General features: G+C 46.2%; 1 protein-coding gene across 1 annotated transcript; it reads right to left on the bottom strand.

The window, feature by feature from the left end:
• Positions 1-24,224: 24,224 nt before the first annotated feature.
• Positions 24,225-25,254, bottom strand: LOC100275411 (uncharacterized). Its single transcript, NM_001374289.1, has one exon. The coding sequence runs from the start codon at positions 25,085-25,087 to the stop codon at positions 24,461-24,463; it is 627 nt and encodes a 208-aa protein (NP_001361218.1). The 5' UTR covers positions 25,088-25,254; the 3' UTR covers positions 24,225-24,460.
• Between the last annotated feature and the right edge of the window lie 1,098 nt (positions 25,255-26,352).

The raw sequence follows: 26,352 nt of genomic DNA on the forward strand, positions 1-26,352 counted from the left end.
TCCGGCAGGGAGTACGTGATGAAAAAATGTTGGAAAAGTTGGCCACACATGACGTGGAGACTGTCTCCACACTCTTTGCTCTGGCCGACAAGTGCGCCAGAGCCGCCGAGGGCCGAGCATGGCACTCGGCCCCACAAACCGGGGTCGCCCAGATTGGTGGCTTGGGTGCCTTCCGCTGGGACAGTAAAAAGAAAAAGAAGAAGGGCCGCGGCCATGTGAGGCCGCAGTCTACCACGCTGGTCGTCGCAGCTGCGACTGGGGGCTGGGCCGACCGCAACAAACGCCCACGGCCGCAGAGGGGTAACAGCGGCTCATGCCCTGTGCACCCAACAGTCGCCACGGTGCCGCGAAGTGTCACGAAATTATCAACCTCGCGAAACGTGTCAGCGAGCGGCGCGAACAGTCTTCCAAGGATGGCTCCCCACCTTGTCGCCGATCCGGCAAAGAAAGGGTCGACGACGGCGAGGTGGCTGGGGCTGAACGGGACCTCGGGTATCAGTCACCTGAGGGGGTCCTGAAGGATGTCATCACCGGAGACTCCTACTCCGGTGGTGACAGCTCGACGGGCCGCCGGGGGGACCCCGCACTCCCTGGTCAACGGGGCCGAAGCCTGCCTTCCCCCGGAAACCCTTCTGGACTCCCCACGGGTCCAGTCTTCTGATGGGTCCATATAGAAACGGCTACAGCGTGAGGATGTGGACTCTATCAGCAAACACAGATGGGAGCCCAGGGTCGGGACCTAACCCTAAGGCGAGTACTGAACCAAGAAGGGCTTCGCAAACTCTCCCCCAGCTGGGAAGGACCCTTCAAGGCGACGGAAATATGCTGACCCGAGGGTGACCACCTCGCTACAACTGAAGGAGTACCTCTTCCTAACCCCTGGAGCATCTCTGTAAGTTCTGTCCATAGGAGCAAGCCTGAGGGGTTGAGTTTTTCTCCCTTTTGTAACTAGGTTGCGCATACGTGTACGCCAGCCCGGTGAGGTCCACCCTCATAAACCCGGCCTGTTGGCCTGCACACATGCATGTCGAGTTATAAAGAGAAGATTTACCCCCTCAGATGTGCTCCTATGATAGTTTTATCCTCCTACCTCCATGGTTTTATCCTGCAGTTTCTAGATATTATTTTACCTAACCCACCCATACAGTTCCCATCTGTCCTGGCTTGATGACATCCGAATTGAGAAGCCAGGCCTGTAGTTTAGGACCCCCTCCATGAAAGCAGGGGGTCCAGTAGCTTGGGGGGACAGTTCTAAAGAATAGGAGCTCGTTCCAAGGGGTGGTCCGGAGCAGTGTAGCCACTTAGCCTGGTTCCGTACCCAAAGCCTGCACACTCCACCACTCTGTGACGGGCACCCTAGTATTTGGAGCTATAGTCCTGTGGGTCCGACAACCTGGGGTCCGGCTCTAGAGAATGGACACTTGTCTCCTGGGGTGGTCCGGAGCCGTGTAGCCGCTCAGCCTGGTCCCGTACCGTGAGCCTGCACGCTCCACCACTCTGTGACTGGTGTCCTAGTATCTAGAACCGCGGTCCAGGGGGTCCGAACACACAACTTGGCTTCCCAGACTAAAACCTGCAGGTCCCGTGCATGTATCAAAGGATGGCTAGTGTCAGACGATGGGTCCTATGGGTGTACTACTAACGCTCCCTAGCCGAAGCTGTGTCTAGGTCCCAATCGAGGCTGCCTCCTGGGGACCGTTCCCAACTCTTTTAGGTATGCTGGCATCCAGTCTCGACACGTCGAACCTACATCCCACGGGGGCTAGGTACCAAGGAGGAGTCGGTAACACCACACACAATAGGGATAAGTGGTACACAGATAAGTGCTAATACTGCTTGATAAATAGTACTCAAAAGTACCTTACAAAAAGCAAAAGTTATTACATCCGCCTTCAAGCGAGACCCTAGCCTTGTGTCTATAGGTATGACCTACTCGACATCAGTAGGGTCATGCTGGAAGCGCGCGACCGCCATCTTCATGGTGTACGATGTCTTGTACGACCCGCCGAGCAGCGTCGGAGTGGCGTGACCCGCGGTGGCCGGCGGCGTAGGGGGCGCTGTGGGTGCGGCGGACCTGCACACGGCGTGACCGTCGCCCATGCGGTGGACGGGTAGCCACGCTCTGCTCGACGGCGGGAGGCGGCGTTGGAGGCGGCACCAAAACCATCAAAGCCAAAGAGGTGGAGCCACAACACGGCTCGCTTCCCACCCCAAAGAGTTGGGGGCATGAGGGATGGAGCCATGGCTCAGCCCGCTGTCCACCTTCTCGAGGCTGGTGGACATCCTTCCCCCCGAATGCTGGAGGAAGAAGCGGGAAGGAGCGTCACCTCCACGGACATCCCGCGGAGGTAGGCGATGATGGCCGCTTGAAGGGTGAAGCAGGGCTTAACATGTAGAGGTTGGAGGCCAAGCCCCTCCAGCAGCAGCACGAAGAAAGACGGGATTGGCAGCGCCAACCCACTGGGGAGTTTGGAGATGAAGAACACAAACTCTCCGGCGGTGAGGTCGCTGTGAGGAGAGACACCGACACAGATCCTTCCGGCAAACGTTAGCACACCCCATCCGAGCGGGTTGTGCACCAAGTTGAGTGCCACCTCGGGCTGGAGGCGCTCGGGAGGGTCTAGCAAGGCCATGGCGGCTACGACGGCATAAGAGCGCGGAGAGCTCGAGGGCGAAAGGGTGCTGATGAGAATGGCTACCACGCTTGGGGGAGTCCCTTTTTAAAGAAGGATTCCCCCACTAACGCCCTGAAGCGCCGCAGAAGACCTCGCCCGACGCGTGCCAAGGTGACCCAGTCTCTGGCACGGGGGCCCGGGCCCACGAGTCATACTCCTTGGGCGTCGGCCTCCTTGTGCGGAGAAGGCAAACCGCCACGTGAGGAGCATGCCACCGCTTGCGGTAGTGCGTCTCTTCACCTCCGCCGAAAGCAGCGAACCAGCCTCTGGCACGGGGGCCCGGGCCCACGAGTCATGCTCCTTGGGCGTTGGCCTCCGTGTGCGGAGAAGGTGAACTGCCGCGTGAGGTGCACGCCAACGCCTGTGGTGGTGTGTCTCTTCACCTTTGCCGAAAGCAGCGAACCAGTCTGCCGCGTGAGGAGTACGCCACCGCCTGCGGTAGTGCGCCTCTTTGCCTCTGCCAAAACCAACAGCCCAGTCTCTGACATGGGGGCCCAGGCCCGTGAGTCATCCTCCTTGGGCACTGGTTCTTGGGTGCAGATAAGTCGAACCGCCGCTCGCGCCAGTACCACGCCTCCTTGGGGCCGCCACAGAAGACAGAAAGATTTTCAAAACCAATGCAGCGGTATCGAGGCACCCAGTAAAAGCATCAAGTGCGGAGGTCACATGTCAGTCACCCGAGGGGACAGGCGTAGAAGTTGGCGTGTTCGAAGGCGGGCTAGCAGTAATTACGACAACAAGCGCACGGAAGCAGCACGCCAATCGCCGATCAAACTTTGGCCCCACCTGCAGGCTCGTATCCTCCCCTGAGGCGGGCCTGGGCGGCACTGTCGTTACCCTGAATCAGGGGTACCCCTTACTACAGTATGAAGACACAGTGCCCGTGCGGCTATCTCTAACCGCGCGGTGAACAACACTCGACCCCAACACGTGGGCCGTTCCAAAGGACGCCATGTGGACATAAGAGGTGATATACTCCAGGATACCATCAGTAGGTCCAGACCTCCTCAAGAAAGTGTTGGACCCCTGTACACATAGCCCGGACCTCCGAGTACGGCCCGAGACTCCCAAGTGAGCAAGCCCGATGTTGGGGGCCTTCGTCCTCCGAAGGTCCTCAAAAATGTAATTTAACAATGTCTTCCAAGCATGGCTTATGGACAGGTACCTTCGAACTCAAGTTAAAAGCACACACGACGAGAAGAGCATGATCGTGACAAAGGCTGTCGTTGTTCCGAAGCTACGCGCAAGGGAGCGTCGGCTCAATCGTGGAAAAAGGAACCGACTTAAAGGGGAAAAGGCTATCTAGTCCTCATAGATTTTTCTATAAGTCAATAGTAAATGTAAAGGGCATAACTATAATTTCTCACAGGCTGTGTCCTGGGCCTATAAATAGATGAACAGTACCCCCATACTGTTCACGCTGATTTGTACTTGCTCGTGCGTCACACTTGTACTTTTTACCTTCTGTCAAACCGAAGGTACATTTATAATTCAGTATTGCCCCTATATTCTTAAAACAATATATTGATAATGAATTAATAATATTATGTGATTGCTTATCTTGCCTCTTATATCTCACATGCTTCTTCTTTTGTTAACATATATCACGTTGATGAAGGTATGTCCTTCATAATCTTCGTCTGAAGATAATTATATCCTAAGGGAAATAATGCTTCGAAGGACGAAGGACATTAACATTTAACATTCTATGTTGCCTTGTTCTTGATTCATAGCACTTGAGAACAAGTCCCCAACATTGGTGCCCACCTCCGGTGAACCCTTTTCGACCACCTTCGGCAAGCACTGACCTTCGTCATGCCATCGAAGAAAGCTTCGGCACCAGGGACCGCTGCATTGCAGCCGTTGGACCCAAACCAAGAAACTCTTTCTCTTCGAGAGGCTCGAAGCCAGAAGAGGAAAGCCACCAGTCCAACACTCCAAGGGGAGGAGTTGGACCAAGAGATCAGGGATATGGAGATAATCCATCAGCAAGTACAAAGGAAGAAGGAGAAGATGGCACAATTGGCTGATCTTCAAAGGAAGATCGACGAAGCCACTGAAGAAGTGCGTCATCTTGTTCAAGATGAACAAGATCGAAGGCCCCAACACAGGGAGCTTCGTCAAGAAGGCCTATTCAATGAGGATGCATGGTATGATGATTTTAATCAGGATGCCTTTACTTTTGATGATGCTTCTCCCTTGGCAGCAGAACTGCAGGCTACTCCATGGCCCCCATCATACAAGCCACCTCAGCTCCCCATGTATGATGGACACTCAGATCCAAAGCAGTTTCTGATGAGCTACGAAGCAACTATATCTTCATATGGGGGCAACACTGCAGTCATGGCGAAGTCCTTCGTCATGGCAGTCCGAAATGTAGCCCAAACATGGTATTCTTCTCTTCGGCCAGGGACCATCACGTCGTGGTAGAAGCTTAAGGACATGTTGGTTACCAGCTTCCAAGGCTTTCAAACGAAGCCGGTCACAACTTAGGCTCTGTTTCAATGTACGCAAGACCACGAAGAATACCTTTAGGCATATGTACGAAGGTTCTTGCGACTATGGGCACAAGCGCCTACAGTGCCCAATGAGATTGTCATTGAGGCCATGATTAAGGGTCTTCAGCCAGGACCTACGGCTCAGTACTTCGCTAGGAAGCCCCCGCAAACTCTGGAGAAGCTACTTCAGAAGATGGATGAGTACATCCGAGCTGACAATGACTTCCGCCAAAGAAGGGAGGAAGCTTACAGATTCTCTGAAATGACCAGGGGCTTCGGAGGAAGAATCCATCCGAGGCATGTTAGGTCAATCCATAACTCCACTCAAAGCAATGACAAAGGAAGTCAGTCTCAGAGGTCACAATATACCTTGTAATCTTCGGGGCAACAGCAAAGCTCCTTTAGGCCACCAACTCCAAGGGGTAGAGGTGCCAGGGGCTTCGAAGGAAGCTTTGGGGATCAGCCTAGAAAGATTTATTGCTTATTCTGTGGTGAGGATAAGGGCCATACTACAAGAATGTGCCATGCCACCATTCAGAAACAAAAGGAAATAGCAGAAGCCGAAGCCCGGCAGAATCAGCCGAAGCAGGTCTTACACACCGCTTCGTGTCACTCTCCTTACATACCAGAGTATGTGAACAATCATCCTGCAGCTTCTGTCGCTTCGGCTAGCCATTCACAGGCTTCCTGGCCACAACTCCTGCCTCCGCCACCACTACAACCGACCTATTCCCGAAGCTAGCAGCCAGAAGGGCACCAGCACTCTCAACAGCAACAAGAATTCATAGAGGAATCCAAAGCTCGCACAGTCAACAGTACTGTGCCAGAATCAAAGCACATCTATTGAGAGATATCCTACCTCTGAAACATTTTTACGTTCATTGTCATTTTGTTTTTAATAAGGAACAATCAATGTAAACTTAGTTTTAATTTCTTGTAATAGCTTCGCTCCTATCAGAATGAAATATATCTTCTTCACAGACTTACGAAGCTCAAAAATTGCTGAAGCTCAAAAGACGTTCCTAAGGGAATGTAGAGCTAAAAATCGCAGTGCAAGTTTCACCGAAGCTACAAAAAGTCGTTCCTAAGGAGCGCAGTGTAAGTTTTCCGAAGTTACAAAAAGTCATTCCTAAGGGAGCGCAGTGTAAGTTTTCTGCTCAAAAGTTGTTCCAAAGGGAATGCAGAGCCAAATACCGCCGAAATATAAGGCGAAGCGCGAAAAGTCAACGCGAAAAATACCGCCGAAATATAAGGCGAAGAAGTTCAAAAGACGTTCCTAAGGGGATGCAGAACTTACATCGAAAAATAAGCGGTGAAGCCGAAATATAAGCGACAAAGAGATTTTGATTGTTCCTAGGGGGACACAGGGATTGTGTGTTTCAGTGTGGGTGTGTGTCTTCGGCATTAGCATCATTCTTTACATCATATCATCGCATCATCTCGCATAGCATCACATCATACATCATATCACACCAATGACACGATCTTCGGAGAATGATTTACAAAAATGAAAAGGTGTCAAGACACAAAATAAGCTAAGAAGTACATCTTCGTCAGCTCTGATATGGAAGAAGAGATCTATTGTTTACGAAGCATTAATGTTTTTACGGAGCTTGGATGTTCTTTACGAAGTATGGATATTCTCACAAAGCATAAACATTCTTCTTTACGAAGCATGAAAAGAAGGGAAGGTGTTTTTTTGCCGAAGGCTCAAAAACGGTATGTACATAAAGTTTCATGCATCGCAAAGAACTGAATTAAAAACAACTTACATATTAGATTCAAAACTATACACATCAAATATTACAGACATAGTTCAGCAAATGTTACATTGATAACCTAAAAATGTTTTTACAATAACTACTATTCTTCCTTCAAAACCTTCTCTGCAACTTCGTTAAGCAATTTGTTAACAACTTCGTCAACAATAGCTTCAGCCATATTGATGATTTCTATTGCTTTCTTTGTTTCTGGGTCGGCCAGTGGGTCGAACGGCTCCGGTGGAGGAGGTAATTCAGCTGCAGTAGAAAACATCAATTAGTTCGAAGTCACGAAAACAAACGACGAAGCTAGAGGCCATTAAATGATACCTATCCGTCTCTCACGTTCGGCAGCTTCTTCAGCCTTTTTAGCCGCTTCTCGAGCGTCATGAATATCTTTTTCACTTTTCTTCATTATTTCGTGAGCCATTTCTCGGCCGCCATTTTCCCAGATATCAGTGAAAAATTTTCCGCCTATTAAACTTGCTTCGGCCGAGGGGTCCTTCGTGTCATCCACGAAGAAGGCAGCTTTGGCTTGGCCAAGGTTTTAACATGATTGCAACCCGCCTTCTCCAAGACGGCTGAAACTCCTCTCGCACCAGAAAACGCGCAGACGTCCCCACGATCACTTAAAATTTCCTCAAAAGCTTTGGCTTCACCGCTGATCCACTCGATAACGCCCTTAGGGTCGCCTCGTATGAAGTTATCTTTATTTGAATAGGCACCCACGTTGGCGAAGCTAGTCTTTATCTTCTCCACGCAGCCCAAAGATTTTTCAAAACATCTTTCCTTGGATGCGCGAAACTCTTCAACTGTCTTTTCTAAATATTTTTTCCAATATTCGCTGGCATCTCGGTTAGCTTCAGCGACAACGCATTTTTCTTTGGCCTCTGCTAATTGTTTCTGAAGGTCTTCGATTTCATTCTTTTGGACCTCAGCTTGAGCTTTGGAGCTAGCTTCGTCTTCTTTTACTTTGTTTACCAATGAAATTAATATCTTGTCTTTTTCAAGACCTTCGTTCCTTAGTTCAATCACCTCCGAACAAAGGTTGTTCACAGCCATTGTGTACCCTTCTTCAATATTTTTCTGTGCTCTAAGGGCATTGTTAAGGATCAAGCCCTGCAAGAGGAGGACAACATTAAGTATAAACAAAATGAAGTAATTCGTTTCCAAATACAAAATTGACTTTTATACCTTTATGCTATTATATGCTAAGCTGTCAGCCAATTCATCCTTTGATAGTATTGAAAGGCCATCTTCTAGCTTCAGAAATCCGAAGATTCTACCCATCTCCCGGCAGACGGATATCTCTTTACTATCCGGAAGACAGTACAAAAAATCTTCCTCCCCGCTGCCATTGAACACTAATGCCCCTTCGTGTATTTTAGTTTTTGGGCATAATGTTGAGCTTCTCGTTCTTCTTCCTTAGAGAGTCCCTTTCCCGAAGCATGTCGGATGATGTAATCAATGCTCTCTTTTAAAGCTTCGGGAGCAGGAGTGGCAGCCTTTTTAGGCGAAATTTGCTCTATAGCCTTTTCTTCTGTTGCCTTTTCTTCGATTTCCGAAGGCTTTTTCTCAGCGGGCTCTGAAGGCCCAGCTTCGGTACCAGCTTGGATTACTGCATCTTCAATTTTGGTCGGCTTTGTTTCAGCTTTGGTATGTGCTTTTGAAGCCTCAGCAAATTTTCTTGAAGGAGTAGAGTTCAAAGTCTTTACTGTTTCCAACACATCTAGTACATTTGCCATCCTTCTCCTCTTGGGAGTTGCGGCAGAACTTTTTTGTGCCTTCGGCACTGTTACTTCTGATGAAGGGCTTAAAATTTCTATCGCTTTTGTTTCTTCAATATTTGGCTTTTCAGCCTTATCTTTCTTAGTCTTCGACTCAGCTAAATCATCCGAAGCTTCCTTCGGCATTGTAGCCGGCTCTTTAGCCTTCTGCGTAGGAGGAATGGGCTCTCTTGGTTCAGTAGCTGAAGAAGTCTCCCCACCAAACTCAGGAACCACGACCGGTTCAATATAGCGTGGCCGGTGGGTAAGGACCTTCAACTTTTTGCCTTTCGGCGCAGGCTCGACTGGAGTGGCCGAAGCAGCAGTTTTCCTCTTCTTTCCCTGACCTCGCAGTGGATAGCGGTAGTCGGGGTAGACAAAACCAATGGCATCAAAAACTCTATTCAATCTCTTTTTTCCCCGACCTCCGAAGGTTGTGGATAGTGCATTGTCTTCCGCCTTGGAATATGATCCAAGCAGTTCATCACTGGTAACTTCGATGCATTTTAGCCAGTCATCGTTTGGTTCATCAAATTTATCTCCGTATCTGAATGCGTACTTCAGCCGGACCAGTTTACCTTCACTAGATTCGGTGACGGTCTCCTTTGGCATTTCCCAGCTCTCTATAAGCAGCCATACTCTGTATGCTATGTGCTCTTGAACCAAATCTCTTGTACCAATAAAGAAGCAGACAGTACCAAATGCCTTCTGACATGCTTCGGCGGCTTCGTCAATTTCAACCTTCGGCCTTCGGAGGCCGAAGCAGGACCAAATGAGGCGCATAATAACTTCCTCAATATCTTCTCTTGCCTTCAAGTTATTCTTCACGTAAAACCATTCCTCCATCCAGGCCCCGGGCCACCTTTTCCGGTATGTTGGCACCAGGTAACTTGTGTTGGGGCAGGCGATAAATCCATAGCAGCCAAAGTTGTTATGATATTGTTCCTTGCCCATGGCCTTCGTCTCATATACTAGTTCATGCATGCTACAAAAGCATTTTGCGCTTGGCTCTAGCTGCTGGCTCCTTATAGCCCAAACAAAAATCCCCATTCTAATAATAGCTTCGAGGGTTATCTGATGAAGGTAAATCTGATAAATTTTCAACATTTCGACCACAAACCTGCTCAACGGAAACCGAAGCCCAGCTTTGAAGAAACTACGATAAATCACAACTTCGTCTTCCTCAGGGTAGGGACGTTGTTATCTCCACCAACTCTCACAATAGACATATCTCGAAAGTACCTTCATCTCATATTATCAAGATGACTCTGCTTAATTGTCGATTTCCCAAAAATTGTATGACTTGGCCTCCACGGCCGATCCTCAGAATCTTCTCCCCCGCTTTCAGCATCATAATCATCACTGTCACCGGTATCTTCAGACAGGCCTTCTAGGATCTCCTTAGTAATCTTCTCTGTATTCGATTTTGCCATTGACTCGATAAACCCAGCTATGTAAGGATTTGCAGCCTTCTTCTCTTCAAAGAACTTCTCCTCTTCAGTCAGCTTCGTCTCAGCAACATCCTTCTTGTCTTGAGACATTTTTCCTTCAAAAATGACGAAAATGTGTCTTTCGAACCGAAGCTTAGGAAGCTTGAGAAACTAGCAAGCTTTAGTGAGCAAGAGCTATAAAATTGAGAAAACAAAGCAAATGGCACAAGCAGCGTACCAAATGTGGTTGGTGCGTGTTCTTATTTATACGCTCGGCATGCCCCAAATTGGAGGGTCCCGTCAGTCATTGACTATTGCTATTCTAGCAAAGGGAAGGTGTTTTTTCGGACCTTCGGCTTAAGGCCTTCGTCCATGTCGCAGTCTGAATTCGTTATCTTAAACAAATTAATACTGCGAGGGGCTACTGTTGGGGGCCTTCGTCCTCCAAAGGTCCTCAAAAACGTAATTTAACAATGTCTTCCAAGCATGGCTTATGGACAGGTACCTTCGAACTCAAGTTAAAAGCACACACGACGAGAAGAGCATGATCGTGACAAAGGTTGTCGTTGTTCCGAAGCTACGCACAAGGGAGCTTTGGCTCAATCGCGGAAAAAGGAACCCACTTGAAGGGGAAAAGGCTATCTAGTCCTCATAGATTTTTCTATAAGTCAATAGTAAATGTAAAGGGCATAACTGTAATTTCTCACAGGCTGTGTCATGTGCCTATAAATAGATGAACAGTACCCCATACTGTTCACGCTGATTTGTACTTGCTCGTGCGTCACACTTGTACTTTTTACCTTCTGTCAAGCCGAAGGTACATTTATAATTCAGTATTGCCCCTGTATTCTTAAAACAATATATTGATAATGAATTAATAATATTATGTGATTGCTTATCTTGCCTCTTATATCTCATATGCTTCTTCTTTTGTTAACATATATCACGTTGATGAAGGTATGTCCTTCATAACCTTCGTCTGAAGATCATTATATCCTAAGGGAAATAATGCTTCGAAGGACGAAGGACATTAACATTTAACATTCTATGTTGCCTTGTTCTTGATTCATAGCACTTGAGAACAAGTCCCCAACACCGGACTCCTTGGATGAGGTCCGGACCCCTCTGAGTGAGGTCTAGGCCACCCACAGCAAGGTCCCAGGACAGGGAATACCCTAGCTTAGGTCAAGGACAGACGAGGGTCCGGTACTGGCACGTGCCCAGGCTTTATCCAGTGCGCTTCCACTCCTCGCTCAGGCGGAGGCACAAAGCTGCCACGTGGACTATCGCCCGTGATATAAGCCAGCGGGCGGAGCCTGACGTAAGGCCTCTGGGCCGCGCTGCCTCTGCATTTACTGTGGAGAAGACGTGTTGTCTGTCTATCCCGCTGACAGACGATGTGCCCCCTCAGCATTTAATGTGTCCTGTCCACTCCGCTGGCAGGCGGCGTCCAGACCATCCTGCAGGCGGCGTGCCTGTCCAGTCCATTGTCAAACAGTATGCCCGTGTTGTGAGGTGCACTGTGTCCATCATCACTTATACGTTGCCAGTGAAGCTTCCGCTGCACGCCGATACTATGCAGATCACGGATGTCAGGGCGCAAGAAGATTGCTCCAGCAATAAACGTTAGTTGCTCCAAGTATTACATCCGTTATGTTCCTGGGCCCACATGTCGGGGCTCAGTACCTTTGTACGTGCCCCCTTAGCTATAAAAGGGGAGGCATGCAACGTTACAACACAAGCAGAGGACAGACTCAAGCTCACTCAAGCACACTTAGACGCTCACAAGTTCATACAAGCTCAATACATCACATAGTGGAGTAGGGTTACGCTCCGGCGGCCCGAACCACTCTAAATCCTTGTGTGTTCTTGTGTTCTTCCCGTTTCCGACTAACATGCAAAACTCTTAGGCCCCTCCTCATCTTAGGATTTAGGGCGGGTGCATTCCGCCACCCGGCCAGAGATTTCCCCTCCAGCAAGAACACATGTTGATACTTGTTTCAGTTTGAGAAAACTAGGGACACCTTTCAGTTTCAGAATTTAAAGAAGTGTATTTCAGTTTTAGGATTCAAAATGCTAGGGACACTTCACTCGGCATTGAATTCAAGTGGCCGAACTTGCATCTTCTTATTCGTTTGTGATTGAATTCAAGTTTTGCACTTTATTGCATATGGCAGGGACTTGCATCTTGGCTCTTCGTTTGTGCAGTCATATTCGGACTTGCATGTTTCAGAACACATGCTGCGACTTGTTGTTTGTGAATTCTGTTGCAAATGGCAGGGATTAAACCATAAAGGGATTCAACCCCCAAGGGGATTAAGTGAAGGGGAGGGATCCACTCAATCCCTCATGGATTAGATCCACTTGGAGATTCAAACCCTTGTAGACGAACATGCCCTTAATGACCTCGTAGAGGGCAATATTCCAGGAATATAGCAGGTAACCGGGGATATAACGGTACTTGGGGATCCACCTATCCGCCCAGTTACATATAAATATCTCCGCATTGTATATGGATACGACACATATAACAAGACACTACAGTTCCCACCTACTGTTTTACTGAGCATCTGAGCTCTCCCTCTACCTGAGTGTTCGGGCGCACCCGTCCACGTGCCGGTGGTCCCAACACACCCAACATGTCTATTGAATGATTGTCCACCGAAACCAACTGTGACAGTCTCGGTTCACAGCCGATAGCGTTAATTTATCGATTGTGTGGTAGTGAATACATGGTCAATCCCAAGATGATGCATTGCTTCATTAACCAAAGCACTACTAGTAAACACAAACACCAACATAGAACCGTATCTTTTTGGTACGGAGCGTGTTGGAAAGATATGGTGGGCCCGACTCCACGTGGCCCCGCAGCTAAATTGGTACGGACGCGCAGTAGCGTCGCCATCACATGCGCGCGCTTCCATCGCCTGCTCTTTCTGGCCTGTCGTCTTGTGACAAGCCAAGCCCAGGGGCGCTGCACCAATTATCAGCAGCTGTTCTCTGTTCTGCTCCTCTTGGCTCCCTGCCGAGTCTGCCGGCCTGCTCTAATTGCAATGCATTGCTGTTGCATGCATGGCCGCAGCCAGGGCATGCTTTTGTTTCAACCTGCATAGATCAATTACAGACTTTATTTTTTTTATACTCGTATAATCTGTAGCTGAAAAAGCACCTAGTATTTATTAACCTTGGATTCTCCTAGGTTTAGATCCGTCAGCTTCGTTATTATGTATGTACTGCGCGTTCGTGGCTTCTGCGCGCCGGTAAAAAAAAAGTTTAGTCAAATATCAATAACTGTTTCATACATGCTAGGAGGAGAGTAAAACATGGACAGTCCAGGACCACCGATTCTCCACCCCGACAACGAATCAATACATAGATGCAGTGGTCCGTGCATGAATTTAATTAATGCATTTGTTTTGTCAATTAAAATTACTACCTCCGATCCATATATGACTCCGTTTACAAATATATGATATATGACGTTGTTTAATTTTTTTTCCAAAACTTTAGTCGTTCGTTCGTCATATTCATAATACACTATCGGAATTCGTTACTTTGTCGAGTGCATATAGCTAAGAAGGTCGGCTAGGTTTGTACACACAGTACATAACAACTATTACGAAACACTGTCAATTTTTTTTATCAGAGTCTCTACATATGATATCATGACATCTCGATAAGTTTCATGATTTTCTGACTTTGTTTGTGTTTAATACAATTTTAAAACATCTGGATCGCAAGTTCGTAGCCATGTTTTGTGAACTTGGTGTTCAAAAATTCTGGTATGTTCTTGATTTAGGCAGTAACTTGTGCTCAATAACATGAATATAATTTTGCATTTGTTGTTTTCCATTTTTCAAGTGACTTGCAGTTAAATCTGAATTATCCAAAGAAAATTCAATTAAATGGACTAAATCTGATAGGTATAACAAATACTTTGAGAAATGTGCCAAAATTAAACATGTAGGTGCAGAGACTATATGAACATAGTACAAAAAAGCTTGGGAGAAAAAAATTAAAAAGCAAATAAATTTTGCCGAGTGTCAGAGGAAGACACTCGACAAAAAAGTTCTTTGTCGAGTGTCTAGATGAGACACTTGGCCAAGAAGTTACTTTGCCGAGTGTCTTCTAAAACACTTGGCAAAGATTTTTTTAAAAAATATCTTTGTTGAGTGTCTCCTGGGTTAATGGTGCACCCGTTAGATGGTGATGCATTGAAGGCTCTTGATAACTTTGATCCAGAGTTTGCCAGCGATGCAAGAAACCTTCGAATCGGCTTGGCAGCTAATGGTTTCACACCTTTCAATATGATCGCTACGTCATATTCATGTCGGCCTGTCATTGCCATGCCGTACAACCATCCACCCGCTCTTTACATGAAATATGAGTTAATGTTCTTATGTCTTGTTATACCTAGGCCTGAGCATCCTGGCGTACGCCTCAATGTGATTGAAGAGATAAAGAAGCTATTGGAAGGAGTGGAAGCCTATGACTGCTTCAAGAAGCAGAAATTCAATCTCAGGGTTGTGTATCTGTTCTTGGTTTATGATTTTATGGCGTATGGTATTTTCTCTAGATGGAGTGTGCATGGTAGATTGACATGTCCTTATTATGGTCAAGATACAAATTGTTTTCATCTTAGTGCTGGTGGCAAGATATGTTATTTTGATTGCCATAGATGTTTTCTACCCTTGAATCACCCCTTCAGATGACAGAGAAAGGAGTTTAGGAAGGACACCATCGTCACGAAGGGATCGCCCAAGCAACGTAGTGGGATAGAAATTAACTTGTCCTAGACGAGAGTGGGAAAAGGTATCAAGGTTTTAGTGAGTAGCTTAATTGGATTCACACTTGTGGCTTGTGGGATCTTCCTTATGCCAAGTCATTGATTCTGATGCACAACATCAACGTCATGCATCAAGAGAGTAACTTTTGCCAAGCCCTCAAAATACATGCATTGATTTCCTGGATAAAACAAAAGACAATGACAAGCCATGATATGTGATCGTCCAACCCAAGTGCTTAGAGAAAATGGAGGCAAACCAAAAGCTAACTATTGTCTAAAACCTAAGCAATGGAAAGAAGTGACGAAGTGGATGAAGGACCTAAAATTCCTCGATGGTTATGCTGCTGGTTTTAGAAGATCTATGAATTTGAAGACAATGACGATGAAGGGATTTAACAGCCATGACTTTCACATAATTATTGAAAGGCTCGTGCCTGTAATATTTCGTGGGTACGTTTCCGATGCTATGTGGAAAACATTACTTGAAGTTAGCTATTTCTACAGATAGTTGTGTGTTAAAGAAATCAAAAGAGATGTGATGGAGCAGCTCGAGAAAGAGGCACCAGTGTTTTTGTGCAAATTGGAAAAAATATTCCCACCAGGTTTCTTTAATCCTATTATCACACCTGATTTTGGAAGGTAAACTGAATGTGAACCATGTACATACCAGGATCAGAAACTCACGTACACATCGATTACATAGTTGGACATGCATCATCACACATTGCTCAAATAAATAGCGGAAAAGGGTACTTTATTACATCAAGATGTCCAAGACATCCACAGAGTCATTAACATAACATAGTCATTAACGTGATCAAAGTGCGGAATACTAAACATAGAGATAAGGCCTTCACAAGCAGCTGACTAGGGGTTTGCCACTACCACAACTAGAACTCGTCATAGTCCTAAAACTCTTTGAAGCCCTCCATGTTGCCTGCATCTCCTTCTGAGCACTGATTGCAATGGGGAAAACCTGGGGTGGGGTGCTTTTTAAAGCAAGGGTGAGTACACATCAATGTACTCATCAAATGTCCCGTTTGGCTAAAGTGGACTAGCTGTATGTGGAGTTAAGGTTAAAGTAGTTGCTTTTAGTTGGTCAAGTATTTATTACAAGTAGTAAGCCAAGTTTTAGTAATAAACCCAATTATTACCCAAAAGTACTCCCTCCAAGAGGAAATACCAAAGACCAGAATTATTGTCCTCAACAGATATTATCATCATAAAGTATCCAAAGTTCTTCTAATTAAAGAGGATCCTAAGGCTGCTCTTAACCGTGAGCACGACTAATATTCCAGTTCTAACACTCTGCAGAGGTTGCACACTTTACCCACGAGTTGTGACCCCTTTTTGTCTCGGGTCAATCAAACCCTCAAACATTACCAAGGTGAGTCGACAAGGTTTCACTACATAGCCTTTACAAAGACTCCCCTGGTGCATACTTGCTCGTTAGGTTTCGCCAGTCGTACAAACACAGTACGCCTCCCTAAGGTGGGTGACTAACAAAACCAAATCGAATGAACCTCGGCACCCACCCTTAGCATAGCGAGCACTATGCCCCGAGCTCCAATGATGACCCTCCGGCAAAGCCAACTACACCCCTAGGTTTATCTAATTATTCAGCTAAGGGCATCCCATTTCACCCTCATGGTTGCACTGTTATCCTAGGTGGTCACTCAACGAACAGGTCCTTACGGAGAGGTACTCAAGAAAACAGCCTAAGTCCCCTAAAGCGCCATAAGGACATCATCATAAATAGGATAACATCATCGTATCATAAATATTTGCATCATGTTTGTTGATTAAAGTAAAGCAATAGCATGAAGCTAACCAAAATAACCCAAAAGGTAATCAAGGACAAGGTAAATACAAACCTATCAATCCTTAGGTTTCAATTAAGTAATGCGGGACAATGAATTATAAAGTAAGTAGGACATAATAGGTTAGAGAACACTTGCCTTCACTAGGTTGTTGCTCAGGAAGATCTTCAGCAACACACTCAGGAACCACAAGCTGCTCGTTGTCTATGCAAAGAGATCATACATTCAACACATTTGGATAATGACAAAGAAAAAATACACCAAACCTGTACAATCAAGTGAACATGAATTCAAAAGAAAGTAACAAAGTCAAAAGCAAAGTCTAGGATCTAGGGTGAACTAATACACTTAGAGGTTTGTGGTTCTCTAAGTATAACCTAATTTCATTTATCTTAACGAGACCAAAGAATTATATCAAGGATAAATTCTTATATTACATATTATTAACCTCACAAAGTTAAACATCTAATTACCATCAAGGTTTTCCTTTTATCTTTCTTATTAATAAATAAGCCATCACTTACACTAACCTATAGTCTAGGCATAAAATTAGTACATGCAGACAGCAAAAGGTTATAATTTAAACATGTAGAGAATAATCTTATGAACATTTTACAATTTGAATCACTTAATTTGGAGTTCATATGCAAAAGATATGAAATAAACAAATTTTGGAATTCAAAATACAAAACTAGGTCTAATTCTGCGATAACCTAAAAGATCAGGGGCCTTTCCGCAAAAGTACAGGGCATGCACGCGAATCCTAAGGACAATGGGTTGATTCTTAGAAAGACAGGGGGATTTTTAACAAGTTTTCCATGTGAACGGGTATCGGCTGATCTTGATCGTGCGATCATAGATCAACGGGCTGACAGGTGGGCTAGGGGAGTCAGCGACCTAGGGGCGAGGCAGACTGACCGGCCGGCCTAGCTACAGGGTGTTGGAGAGGGGGCAGATCCGAGCGGCCAGATCTCCATCGGATGGCTAGGATCAGAGCGGGTTTAATTGAAGCCAGTCCGTTAGATCCCAAATGGACGCCTGAGATCTGATGGCGAGCTCGGGCGAGGGTTGTTGGGCTGCCTGTGGTGGTGCCACCCATTTTCACGGTGAAGGTTCACCGGAGGCGAGGGCGCAGCCACAGCGAGGGTCTAGGGCACTAGGAAAGGGCTGAAGCGAGCTCGGGGTGACACGGCGGGCTCAGCCGTGGGCACGACACAGGCGCAGAGGCACTAGAGGGCACGGTCCATGGCAGAGCATCCCAACGACGGCGCACATCGACTCCGATAAGCGATTGCACAGATAGCAGGGCAGTAAAAGGGAAATTAAGGGCATGGGTGGGTTGGTTACCTCGAGAGACGGCTCTGCAGCGCTTGAGCAACGACGAGGACACTACAAGGGCCCTAGTCGACAGCGATGGAGACTCGGCTGCGTGGCGAGAAGTCCAGTGAGCACGAACCAAGAGAAAAAGAGAGACTGGGGGCAAAACAGAGGGTGCCTCATGCTGCTGGCGAGGAGGTGGAGCTCATTGGGGCAATGGACGTGACAGGATCTCGATGGCGACCACAGAACGGATGACGGACTACGGTGGTGCTCCACGGGTGCGTGCGCGGTGCGAGGGATTCTGCTGGGGGCGCTACTGAGCGAGGGGAGTGAGCGAGTGAGTGTGGGCTCCAAAAGAGGTCGGTCATGTGGGGGGAGTGGCCAGGAAACGCACGACGTGGGCACGTCCATGGCGGGGTGCGCGGGCGGGAGGTTAGGGAAGGTGAGGAGGCTGACAGGTGGGGGTCCACGAGCCAGCGAGGGCGAACACGCGAACGGACGGTCAACACTGACAGAGCGGACCAACCAGGCAGAGAGAGGGAGCGAGCGTGCATGCAAAGGAATCGATGCTGACAATCCGGCCCCACTGGGCAGCGGGGGGAGGGAGAGAGCGTGGGCCGTCGCTGACAGGTGGAACCCACCTGTCAGGCGAAGTGGGCGCGCGCATGCGACCTGGCTGGGCTGGATTGGGCCTACTAGGCTAAAATGGGTTTTTTCTTTTTCTAGGGAATTTCTAAACGCTTTTCTTTTTATTTTCTCTATGGATTTCAAGTCAAATTCAAACAATTTCAAACATGTGCATTAAACAAAAGACTAATTTGGCTCAACATGATGCAACATTTCATGACTCACATTGGTTTTGCTATAATAAATAAATAGTTAATCCCTCACCTAATTCACAAAATTCTAATAAAAAATAAGAGAGAAGAAGTCTAGAGAGAGAGACAAGAGGTAACACCTGAATTTGGTAGGCATTAGAGAAGAAATTTTATACCCCTAAATTCATGGTGTTACGAACCTATCCCCCTTAAAAAGAATCTCGCCCTCGAGATTCAGGGTTGGCTAGCAAAGAGTTTGGGATACTTGGCTTTCAGATCATCCTCTCTTTCCTAGGTTGCTTCTTCCTCTGAGTGATGGCCCCACTTGACTTTGCACATCCTGATGGTGCTTCTTCGAGTGACTCGGTCTCATGTCTCTAGAATCTAAGTTGGCTTCTCGATGTAAGTTAAGTCTTCTTGAACCTCGAGATCCTCAGTTGGAAATTTCTCTTCTGGCACTCGCAAGCACTTCTTCAACAGAGACACATGGAACACATCATGCACGACTGACAGACTTTCTGGTAGGCTGAGTTGATAAGCCACTTCACCATGTCTTGCCTGAATCTGGTACGGTCCAATGTATCGAGCTGCTAGCTTGCCCTTGGCTCCAAACCTTTTGATTCCTCTGATGGGTGACACCTTCAGGTAGACATAATCTCCCACTTCAAAACTCAGACCTCTTCTTCTTGTGTCAGCATAGCTTCGCTGCCTAGACTATGCTGTCTTCAGATTCTCTAGAACCATTCTGATGTTCTCTTTGGCTTCAAGCAAAATGTCTGGACCAAACATCTGCCTTTCGTCGGGTTTGTCCCAATGCAACGGAGTTCGACATTTCCTCCCATAGAGTGCTTGGAACGGTGACATCTTCAAACTGGACTGATAACTATTGTTGTAGGAGAATTCTGCATATGGTAGCCTCTTGTCCCAAACTAACTTGTCCTGCAAAGCACAAGCCCTCAACATGTATTCAAGGATCTGGTTGGTTCTCTCAGTATGACCATCAAGTGCGTACCCAAAGCCTCATGCAACTGCTGCTAGAAGTGAGAAGTGAATTGTGTTCCCCGATCAGACACTATCTTCTTGGGAACACCGTGAATCCGAGACATGTATAGTTTTGCCTACATTGTACTGTTATAGGTATTCTTGACTGGTATGAAATGAGCCTAGTAACATTAAGGTCTACCAGGAGGACCACAAAGGACCGAACCCTAACAACCCTGACAAGCTCTGCACCTAGACGACCATGGATCGACTGGTGAGTTTTGGCTCAAAATTATAAACGTTCAAAGTATAGAAATTTCTTCATTTGTAAGTTTGTGAATAATGTATAGGCGACATATGGGGAGGAGATGGTTCAGCGCCATGGCCCTAACTTCGACTAGCGACATGAACCGGTGGATCCCTCGGTGGTGCACGCAAGTGGTGGGGGGAAAGCACATGGATAATTAGCTCTAACTTATGAAATTACACGATCGATACTAAATTGATCATGCAGTAATCACAATTTTTCAATCACTTGTAGATACACACTCTTTGACTGATTCATTACCTCGTCATCGATGAGATCTTAGAGGACGAGTTCGTCTTTCCGTGGCTCATGCTCTCGTCGACCAAATGAGCAGGAGTTGAAGATTATGAGATTGCGTGAGGAGATGAGATAGCAACGGGAATTTATGGAGGCTTCCAATGGACATAACTAAGCGATGTATCAAGTAAGTATAGATAATCTGAACTCTAAATTCTTATATTTCAATACAACATCTTCAATAGTAACACATATGTTTAGCAGTTAATGCAGCAATAGGGCATGACACCAAACATTCCACCGCTGCCACAATGGAACCAGTTTGCATCCACACCATCTACGGTACGTAATCTTAGCAAATTCTCTTAATAGTTTTCTCTAAACTAGCATTTCATCTAGTTAGTGTAGTAGTAAAACATGAATCGTATATAAACATAGTCAAATCTTCAATAAATAGGGATCGAGGACTCAACAGTTGAACACCCCTCCGACACATATACTTGCACTTGGAGGTAGAGTACGTTTAATAACTCTTGATGATTTTATAGACTCGTATACTTAACTTTTTGATATTTGTATTTAACTTGTTGATACTTGTATCTTTGCATAAGTTACGCCTGAAGCGGGTGGGAGTGGGTCTGAACCACAGGAACTGGATTCATTAAGTCCCTCTTCACGTACCCTCCTCCTGGTGGCAGCAGCGACCAAAGCTCTAACCATCCAAATGGTGGTTATTTCTGAGTATGGTGCTTGGTCGTCTTTGTTTCTTAACTCGTGCATGGTTTCCCTCCGTAGGTTAAACCAAGCTTTGTACGCTACGTCTTTTTGTGAACTAAACACTTTAACTTATCTCATTATTGCTATTTGAAATGGTTATGTGAACTATATTGATGATGTGAAGTTTGTGATGTGTGAATTGATTACGTGGTTTTAATGTGAAGTTTTTGTGAACTATGTGAATGGATTTGTTGGTAATGTGATCAATATTAATGTATGTTCCTGTCTGTGATGATATGTATCTTATGTGTGTTGTTGTGTAGAAAATTATAGAGAAATTGAGCCTCATTGGTTGTTGGTATGCAGCAGGAAAGGTTAATTCCCGTCGGTGACCATAGTCGACGAGAATTAACAGTTAATTCCCATGGCCCAATAGTAGCCAATGGGAATTAGCAATTAATTCATCCCATGGGCCAACCGTGTCTGATGGGAATTAACGTATTAATTCCCATGGGTTGAGCCAAGCCAACGAGAATTAGTTAATCCCCATGTGCTGTCGTATAGCCAACGGGAATTAAGTAATTCTCGTCAGTCGCCAATGGGAATTAACTAAACCTCGACTAATAATTCACCCTATACCGACGGGAATTAACCCTATACCGACGAGAATTAAGCTTATACCGACGAGAATTAGTAATTCTTGTCGGTATAAGGCTAATTTCCGTCGGTTCTTGGCCGACATGAATTACTGTTCTGCAAGCTTCTAGCCAAACTATAGTGGGCCCCATTGCCTCTAGTACATGGTGGTGACCACTAGAAAACCTCACTAACATTAATACTAAACCTAGAGCAAACTCTTCTAACAGTTGCCTAATTATCCTAAGCACTTTGTAAATCACCCACATTATTCAATGAGTGATATCGCTAAGCACTATGGTGGTAAGAGCACTAGTAGTGTGGGGTCTCAACTCTTTTTTATGTTCCTTAACTCCTACTCACCTCAAATGGCCACCAAGGGGTATTTATAGCATCCGACATCAAAACTAGCTGTTGGTGGTGAATTTGTATCTTTCCACAGAGCACTAAATGATTCATTGCATAAAATTGAACTAATTCAGTGGTGCCATGTCAACTAGCTGTTTGACACTTTTTTAGCACCATGTGATTTGGTGGTCTTGGAGAACAAGCACAAGACTTTGTGGTACCACTATTTGTTTTAGTTTAGTGACCGCCAAACTATTGTTTAAAACACCATATTAATTGTATCTTGAAGAGCTCTACGACTTTGAACTGACATCATGTCAATTTGAGGAGACCAAAAATCATGAGACGAGTTCAACTCACCCATCTCTTGTATCTCGGCTTCAACAACTTTAATTTTGTCTATGTTTTATGCTTTCGGACTTCTACTTCTTGGCATCTTAGACTTATAGAATGTCTTGTAGGTTTTCAACATGGCTTGTGATGTCTTGCTGAGGTGTTGCTCATCTAGATAATCACTTTGACTAAGTCGAAGTCCATCTTACATCCTTTTGAACTATAACTTGTGTACTACTCCCTCCATTCACTTTTGATAGTCCTATTTTCAAAATTGTGTTTTTCTCTTTTTATAGTCTTATTTGAGTTGTGGTCCCAAATATGATATAAATGATCGTTTAGGTCCTCGTGCAGAGTAACTCATCTAGAAAAAAAGACTGGTGCATGTATATGAAAACATCAATACTAAGGAGTTTTCGCAAAAAAACAAGGAGTGTTTGCTGATGTAAATAATTAGATGATAAATAAGAGTTCTTCTACTTGGTCATTGTGCTAAAGTGAAATAGGACTATCATAAGTGAATGGAGGGAGTAGTAAACATTGTTAGTTTATATGATCATATGTTGATCATCAAACAATCAAACATCAAAATATAAAGTAAATGGGCCACAAGGTCTATTTTACTTGCACCCTGTAAACACAAGGTATGCCATTATCTTCATTCACCCACCTCGTTGGCCTGAAGTTAAATACACTTTCTCCATGTTAAGGCTAACATGATATTGGACTTGTGATATAGAAGCCATGGTCTATGTGGCATATATAAGAGCCTTTTTAATGTAGACTGGGTGGGGTTTCCTGATAATAGCAAATGAACTGGGTGTTTTCTTATCAATTTTTGTTTAAACCTTATTTATTGGAGTGCTAGAAATCAACCAGCCGTTTCCAAGTCAAAGCATAGAAAAAAAAGTACAAGTGTCTGGCTAATAATGCAAGGACTGAGTTGAAGTTACGTGGGTTCGGTCGGTCTATATATACTGGAAGAACTTGGTGTACAACATCCCATGGTAGCTAGGCTGTGGTGTGATATATATTTGTGCAACACATCTGTTAGCGAAAGCAAACCCTAAACAGAGACTGTCCAACCTAATCACGTCCAATTATTGCTCACATTCTTCCACGTGGCCTTTATATGATGCTTGAAATTGGAGCCAACTTAGTGCTACAACCACTACAATGCTTGCAGTATCTAGAGCATATAGCTAGCTAACCTGCGAGAGCACCCTTCTTGTCGTATTGAATAAGGCTGTGCGCCTGTTGTGGCTACAGTTCCACGTTTATGCGCCGCAGCAGTTGCCTCCAAACGAGCTACAGTGCTAGGGGAAGACACTCTCTCCATAGATTTGGGAGAGCGGCAGCCGGCTCCCTTCTCTTGAACCTTGTGCACGGCAGTCATTTGTACTAGAGAAAAAAATTGGTAAATGATGATGTATAGGTATAGAAAAAATAATATTTTATGGTTATAGTGCGTATAGGAGAGGAAAATCTAGGAAAAACCGTTGCAGGAAGAGTTTTAATATAAGAGAAAGAATCTTACTGACTGTGATGTGGCTGTATAGTAGTATATATATATAGAAAAATCTAGTGAACACTGTTGCAGTTAGCCTAAGGAGTAGACGAGTAGTACGGAAAGCCTGTACATGTTTTCGCCGCACACAGGCCAGGCCAGAGCCACATTTTAGGCCAGACACACTCGAGCTTGACGCTGCTCCGGCGTGCTCCCTCGACCAAGGAACACCTAATTAGCTAGCAGCTAGCTCACACAGTTCTTGAGAAGATCCACACGCATGCATTCACACAAGCACATTAAAATCAGTACTTCGTCATAACAAGCACAAAACAAAGCCCCATATATCAAGCTTGGTTGGGGCAAGGGCAGGATCACAAGACAAGAGATAGATATATACAATCATATCATATGGATATAGTGAAGGCATCAAGGCAAGAAGAGAGAGCGACACAACCTAGCTGGAAGATGCGTCTTTTTAAGCTTTCTCCCCGAGCAGAATCACGCCGTCGCGGTTCTAGCTAGAGCCGCAACTCGAGGTCAAGCAGCTCCTCGCCGGCGCCGGAGGGTGCTGCGTTGGTGTCCGGTGGGGCAGAGACGCGGGAGGTCCTCCTCCAGTTGAGCATGTCCACGGTGCCGTCGGGCAGCCTGGTAAAGGGCCGGTCGGCTGCTGCTGGTTCCGCCAGGAGCAAGGCGTCGTCGTCCGTGAAGAGCGCCGCGCCGCCGTCAGGCCTCTCGAGCTTGAGCTTGACGACGCTCACGCTGCCAGGAGGCTCTGCCTCTGCGGCAGCAGTGCCGCCGCCATGCGAGGCGAGCGGCACGGACGCTGCAGCAGCACCGAGCCTGCTGCCCGGGACCGCCGCTGCAGCGTAGGGGTCACAGTAGAGGTAGGGGTTCCAGTTCAAGGCGCCGGCGGCGCGCTCCTTCTTGTGCACGTTCTGGTGCCCGCCGAGCGCCTGCGACTTGAGGAACTTCTTGTTGCAGAAGAGGCACGGGAACAAGCGCCCCCCCTTCCCGCCGACGCGCGCCGTTGCCTGGTTCTGCTCGTCCTCGTGGCGGCGGTGTCCCTCCGGCGGCGCCAGGCTTAGCGCCATGTCGACCGCCGCCACAGCCGGTCGAGAGGGCAGCGACGGGGGCGCCTGCTCCATGCAATCGGAAGGAAAATTTTCGTAAGAAGCTGCTGTGGGGGTGGAGCTGTTACGAGATGTACCACTGCCGTCTGCCGGTGCCAAGCTAGGCAGTGCGTTACAAAGATGTACAGAAATGGTAAGGGGGATTGGACGAATGGAAAGCTGACATGAGTGATGATGTCCTTGAAGGAGTCGAAGGGGCGCCCGGTTCCCTTTTATTGGCCCCCTTCCCTGCAGATCCCATATCAGGCAACTCCAATGATATCATTCACTGTCGTAATTCGGCTCTTGGTCCAGCGTTAAATAATTTTCAGTGTTTTTTTCGGGCACACCACTACCGGAATTCGCGCCTTTGCCGAGTGCCGCACTCGGCAACGTCCTGCGCTCGGTAAAGAGCTAATTTACCGAGTGTAGGACACTCGGCACAGCCGAGCACTCGGCAAAGACTTCTTTGCCGAGGGTCAAGCACTCGGCAAACATGGCTCTCGGCAAAGGGCCGTTAGCGGCCGTCTACAACTGACGACCGTCAGTCTTTGCCGAGTGTCAAATATCTGGCACTCGGCAAACATAGTCTTTGCCGAGTGTCCTCTGTAGACACTCGGCAAAGCATATTTTTATTTTTTTTATTTTGGTCACCAAAATTTTTGTGGTATGTTTCTACACTATGTAGACCTACATGTACCATTTTGGGACAATTATAACAGTTTTTTCTATAGCTAGTACATTTAGTTTGTTTATTTGAATTTCTTCGGAAAATTCAGATTTGAACTGCAGGTCACTCGAAACTTGGAAAACCGTGAATGCAAAAATGATATCCATGCTACATAGCACAAGTTACGACCGATTTCAGGAGCGAACCGGAAACTTCGAGCACCATGCTCACTCAACATGACCGTAAACTTGCCATCCAGGTGTTTAAAAATTGTATAAAACAGAAACAAAGTCAGAAAATCATGAACCCTGTCCACGTGTCATGATATCATATGTAGAGGCTGTGATAAAAATTTGAAAAAGTTTCGAGAAAGCTGTAACGCACTATGTGTACAAACCTAAGAGATCCACATTGAAACTCTATGATTTCATGTGTGGTTCTCTTAGGTTTCTACACATAGTGTCTCACAACTTTCTCCAAACATTCTAAATTTTTTATCACAGACTCTACATATGATATCATGACATGTGGACAAGTTTCATGATTTTCTAAGTTTGTTTGTGTTTTATAAATTTTTTAAACAGTTGTATGGCAAGTTCACGGCCATGTTGAGTGAGCATGGTGCTCGAAG

This window comes from Zea mays, chromosome 7 (assembly GCF_902167145.1).
Source record: "Zea mays cultivar B73 chromosome 7, Zm-B73-REFERENCE-NAM-5.0, whole genome shotgun sequence".
NCBI lineage: Eukaryota > Viridiplantae > Streptophyta > Magnoliopsida > Poales > Poaceae > Zea > Zea mays.

What these genes read in the sequence shown, in the direction of transcription:
- LOC100275411 (NM_001374289.1), bottom strand. Translation starts at nt 25,087, where the DNA reads ATGGAGCAGGCGCCCCCGTCGCTGCCCTCTCGACCGGCTGTGGCGGCG.